A 6,000-nucleotide genomic window follows, 5' to 3' on the forward strand; every position below is an offset into this window, starting at 1 on the left:
AGACAGCAGCCTCCTTAATTTCAGCGGGGCAGAGGTGAGGGTGCGAGCCAGGGGGCAGCCAGGAAAGTAAGGTTCCCTTGTAAGAAACCTGCCTCGTGAAGCAGCGGCCTCTAATTCAGCAGCGGGGCCTGTGAGAGGGTGAGCCAGGAGGCAGCCGAGTAAGTGAAGTAATATATTCAGGCATTGGCTAATCCTGAAACACTACACATGTCGTGTCTCCCACACATCCTCCTCCTCTAACCAAAAAAAAAGACAGTGTGAAGGGTTGTGAAGGTAAGCTTGTTTTTATATATTCTTTTGGCAATCTAGAGTAGAGGGGATGGAAGCTAGGGCAGTTGCATGCTCCTCTTGTAGGATGTGGGGGGTAAGGGTCACTACTAGTGTTCATTCTGACTTCACCTGCGAAAAGTGCACCCAAACCGCGTTAGGGAACTGGAGCTGGGTTAACTCCGGATCATTCGGGAGGCTGAGGGGGTGATAGAGAAGAGTTATACGGAGGTTGTCACACCCAAGTTACAGTACAAAAGTAGGTGGCTGACTGTCAGGAGAGGGAAAGGGAATAGGCAGATAGTGCAGGGATCCCCTGTGGCTGCTCCCCTCAATAATAAGTATATGGCTTTGGATACTGTTTGGGTGGGGGGACCTACCAGGGGAAAGCCATAGCGGCCATGTCTCTGGCACTGAGCTTAGCTCTGTGGCTCAGAAGGGAAGTGGGGGAGAACAGGACAGCGATAAGAGATTCAATGGTTAGGGGAACAGACTGAACGAGACTCCCGGATGGTATGTTGCCTCCTGAGTGCCAGGATCAGGGATGTCTCGGATCGAGTATACAGGATTCTTAAGGGGGAGGGTGAGCGGCCAGAAATCGTGGTACACATTGGTACGAATGACATAGCTAGTAAAAGGGATGAGGACCTGAAAAGTGACTATAGGGAGTTAGATTGGAAGCTAAAAGCCAGGATGAGCAGAGTAGTAATCTCAGGTTTACTACCGGTGCCACGGGCTCGTGAGGCTAGGAATAGACAGTGAGTGCAGCTGAACACGTAGCTACAGAGCTGGTGTAGGAGGGAAGGCTTCAGTTATGTGGACCATTGGGATACCTTCTGGGGAAGGTGGAACCTGTACAAGAAGGATGGGTTACACCTGAACTCGAAGGGCACCAATATCCTAGGCGAGAGGTTTGCTAGAGCACTTCAGGAGGGTTTAAACTAGTTCGGCACGGGGATGGGAACCGGAACGACAGATCAGAGGATGGGGTAGCTGGTGTACAGGCAGATACAGCATGCAGACAGTCTGTGAGGAAGGATAGGCAGTTGATAGGGCAAAGTTGCAGTCAGTGCGATGGGTTGAAGTGTGTCTATTTTAATGCAAGAAGTGTAAGCAATACGGGTGATGAACTTAGAACAGGGGTCAGTACTTGGAGCTACGATGTTGTGACCATTACACAGACTTAGATAACACAGGGGCAGGAACGGTTGTTGAATGTTCCAGGGTTTACAATTTTCAAAAGAAATAGGGAGGGAGGTGGGGGAGTGGCATTGCCAATCAGGGATGGTGTCACAGCTGCAGAAAGGGAGGTTGTCAAGGAGGGTTTGTGCACTGAGTCAGTATGGGTGGAAGTCAGAAACAGGAAAGGAGCAGTCACTTTACTGGGAGTTTTCGATAGACCCCCCGAGTTGCAACAGAGACACTAAGGAACAAATTGGTAGGCAGATTTGGGAATGGTGCATAAGTAATAGGGTTGTTGTCATGGGTAACTTCACCTTCCCTAATAAAGACTGGAACCTCCTAAGTGCAAATAGTTGAGATGGAGCAGATTTTGTCAGGTGTCCCCAGGAAGGATTTCTGACTCAATATGTAAATAGGCCGACTAGGGGGAGGCCATATTGGATTTGGTGCCTGGCAACGAACCAGGCCAGGTGTCAGATCTCTCGGTGGGAGAGCATTTCGGTGATACTGATCACAACTCCCTGACCTTTACTACAGTCATAGACAGGGATACGAGCAGATGGTATGGGAAAGTATTTAATTGGGGGAGGGGGAATTACAATGCTATTAGGCAAGAACTGCAGAACATAAATTGGGAACAGATGTTCTCAGGGAAATGCACGACAGCAATGTGGAGGTTGTTTAGGGAGCAGCTGCTAGGAGTACTGGATAAGTTTGTCCCACTGAGGCTAGGAAGGGATGGTAAGGCGAAGGAACCTTGGATGACAAGACATGTGGAAAATGCAGTCAAGAGGAAGAAGGTAGCTTACTTAAGGCTGAGGAAGCAATGATCGGACTCTAGAGAGCTACAAGGTAGCCAGGAAGGAACTTAAGAATGGACTTCGGAGAGCGAGAAGAGGGTATGAAAAAGCCTTGATGGGTAGGATTAAGGAAAACTCCAAGGCATTCTATACTTACGTGAGGAACAAGCCATAGTGAGGTAGGGCCAATCAGGGATAGGGGAGGGAACTTGTGCGTGGAGTCGGAGGAGGCAGGGAAGGTCCTTAATGAATACTTTGCTTGTGTATTCAGCAGTGATAGGGACCTTGACGTTTGTGAGGACAGCGTGAAACAGGCTGATATGCTCGAACAGGTTGATGTTAGGAAGGAGAATGTGCTACAAATGTTAGAACATAGAACATAGCACAGTACAGCACAGTACAGGCCCTTTGGCTCACGATGTTGTGCCAAACTTTTACCCTGAAATGTTGAAAAACATGAGGATAGATAAGTCCCCTGGGCCAGATGGGATTTACACAAGTTGCTACGGTAAGTGAGGGAAAGATTGCTGCGCCTTTGGCGATGATCTTTGTGCCCTAACTGCCCACAGGAGTAGTAGCAGATGATTAGAGGGTGGCAAATGTTATTGCCTTGTCCAAGAAAGGAAATAGGGATAATCCTGGGAATTACAGACCAGTCAGTCTTACTTCTGTGGTGGGCAAATTATTGGAGAGGATTCTGAGAGATAGTATTTATGATTATTTGGAAAAACATAGTTTAATTAGAAATAGTCAGCATGGCTTTGTGAGGGGCAGGCCATGCCTCACAAGCTTTATTGAATTCTTTGAGGATGTAACAAAACACATTGATGAAGGCAGAGCAGTGGATGTGGTGTATGTGGATTTTAGCAAGGCATTTGATAAGGTTCCCCATGGTAGGTTCATTCACAAAGTAAGGAGACATGGGATTCAGGGAAATTTGGCTGTCTGGATACAGAATTGGCTGTCCAATAGAAGACAGAGGATGGTAATAATGGAAAGTATTCAGCCTGGAGCTCAGTGACCTGTGGTGTTCCGCAGGGATCTATTCTGGGACCCCTGCTCTTTGTGACCTTTATGTATAACTTGGATGATAAGTAGAAGGATGGGTTAGTAAGTTTGCTGATGACACGAAGGTTGGTGGAGTTGTGGATAGTGTGGAGGGCTGCTGCAGGTTGCAACAGGACATTGACAAGATGCAGAGCTAGGCAAAGAAGTGGCTGATGGAATTCAACCCAGAAAAGTGTGAAGTGATTCATTTTGGAAGACTGAATTTGAATGCAGAATACAGGGTTAATGGCAGGATTCTTGGCAGTGTGGAGGTACAGAGGGATCTTGGGGTCCATGTCCACAGATCCCTAAACGCTGTTACCCAAGTTGATCGGGTTGTTAACAAGGCATATGGTGTGTTGGCTTTCATTGGCAGGGGAATTGAGTTTAAGAGCTGCGAGGTTATGCTGCAGCTCTACAAAACCCTGGTTAGACCACACTTGGAATATTGTGTTCAGTTCTGGTTGCCTCATTATAGGAAGGAAGCTTTACAGAAGGTGCAGAGGAGATTTGCCAGAATCCTGCCTGGACTGGAGGGCAGGTCTTATGAGGAAAAGTTGAAGGAGGTACGGCTTTTCTTATTGGAGCAAAGAAGGATGAGTGCTGATTTTATAGAGTTGTACAAGATGATGAGAGGCAAAGATAGAGTGGATAGCCAGAGACTTTTTCCAAGGGTGGAAATGACTGTTATGAGGGGGCATAATTTTAAGGTGATTGGAGGAATGTATAGGGGAGATGTCAGAAGTAGGTTCTTTACACAGAGAGTGGTGGCTGCGTGGAATGCACTGTCGCAAATGATAGTGGAGTCCGATACATTAGGGAAACTTAAGCGACTCTTGGATAGGCACATGGATGACAGTAAAATGTAGGGCATGCAGGGTAGTTTGATGTTAGAGTCGGATAGTAGGTCGGCACAACATCGTGGGCCGAAGGGCATGTACTGTGCTGTACTGTTCGGTGTCTGTTTCTATGCTATACAGCTGTTCGAAAATCTATCTTGCGTTCTAATTCACCAGTAATCTGAGATCCAATTGAACAACCCATCACCTGGAATTCATGGCAATTCTGGTCGCTCCAGTAAAAACACTAACTGCACTGATAAGGGAATGGTAAGATGATTAATCCTTGTGTCGAGGAGACAAACTGACAATATTTAAACTGAATCTTGGCAGGATTGCAGAATACATTACAGCAGGAAAGTCGACTTTCAGAGTCCTGACCCGGCTTTCCTGCTCCTCTGATGCTGCCTGACCTGCTGTGTTCCTCCAGCTACACACTGCGTTGACTCTGACTCCAGGATCTCCAGTTCTTGCAATCTCAATGTGGAAGAAAACTTCATCCAGAATCACAAATTATGATATGTTGCACAAAAATGCCTGAAAATTTACTGAAGAGTCAAACTTTAGTTGAAACTATGTCAACTTCAACTCTGCCTTCTGCCCATAAACATGCTGATTCATTCCAGAGAACACTGTCTTACACTGCCTCCTGATCACTTCAATTCTGGGTCAGTAATTTGTATTTGTTGAAGTGAAACTTTTGTACCCACAAACCCACTGCACAATTCAGACACATGCAAATGAAAACGCAGCAACTCTTGTTGTGTTTTCCACCTTTAGTTTACCCCAAGCTGAAAGATGTGGGCATCAACTTCACTAAAACTGCTGCCCTCGCAGTATCAATTCAGTTCAGTGAGAACCACGATGACCATTCGGAGCACAGAGAAGTGCCCACAGATAAACCAGCAGCTGCTGCAGGCTCACGAGACGAGGGTCGACAACCACCAGAAGGAACTGGAATCAAAGGGCAAACAGGATCCTGGGGTGGAGACAAGGGATCGGGGTGTGGAGGGATCGGACTGAGGGGTGGATCCTGGGGAAGGGATGAGAGGCTCTGAAGGGTGGGGAGAGATCCTAAGAGGGGATTGAAGGATGCTTGGGGTGGGGGTGGGTGAGAGGGGAAAGGGGTCTTTTTCGGGTCCTCTAACACCAGCCCGTCGCCTCTCCGTACTCACGCATCAAGAGGCTGAAAGCCACGACCCCGAGCAGACCCTGGATGAACATCCCGAAGTTTCCCATCAAGGCGCCATTCTCGCAGCCTCGGGACCCGGGGGCTGGGTTCCCGGCCGTAGCAAGCGGGATGCTGATGTTGGAAGCGGAGTGGGAACGGCGGAGCAGCCGCTTCACGGTATCCGAGCTCCGGAGTCCGCTGGCGGCCATTGGTTTGGGATCCGACCCAAGACTTGAGGCAGTCACAGCATCAAATCTCCACAGGCCGTCCGCACTGCTTTCTGGGAACGGCACTTCATGCCGCAGTGCATTGTCAAACGGCAGCTTCCGGTCCACTACTGGAACTCCCGGCATCCTCTGCAACAGGACCATCACCATCTGGTCAGTGAAAAAAGTTCAAATATTTACACATCACCGTGTTCATAGGCACCTGCGGGTCGTTGTTCATCAGCTACTGAAATATCGAGGAATTAAAATGCTTATGAATTGACGGCACCCGAGAATTTGGCCGAAATGAAGACTTCACCAAGACAACCAATTTCTCAATCCACACCCTGTAATCCACCAACATTCCCCATATCCCCATCCTGTAATCCACCAACATCCCCCGCCAAAACCCGACCGTGTAATCCACCAACATTCCCCCAAATCCCCATCCTACAATCCACCAACATTCCACCAAACCCTCACCCTGT

General features: G+C 48.1%; 1 protein-coding gene across 2 annotated transcripts in view; it reads right to left on the reverse strand.

The window, feature by feature from the left end:
• stimate (STIM activating enhance) overlaps positions 1–5,618 on the reverse strand; it is a 123,936-nt gene extending 118,318 nt beyond the window's left edge. For both annotated transcript variants that reach the window (XR_007263866.1, XM_048606291.1), the window contains exon 1: positions 5,311–5,618. Coding sequence is in view for 1 of the 2 variants with exons in the window: in XM_048606291.1 (XP_048462248.1) it covers positions 5,311–5,515 (205 nt within the window). In the remaining variant the exon portion in view is untranslated. The remainder of the gene's footprint in view (positions 1–5,310) is intronic.
• Between the last annotated feature and the right edge of the window lie 382 nt (positions 5,619–6,000).

Source organism: Rhincodon typus, chromosome 16, assembly GCF_021869965.1.
Source record: "Rhincodon typus isolate 14 chromosome 16, sRhiTyp1.1, whole genome shotgun sequence".
NCBI lineage: Eukaryota > Metazoa > Chordata > Chondrichthyes > Orectolobiformes > Rhincodontidae > Rhincodon > Rhincodon typus.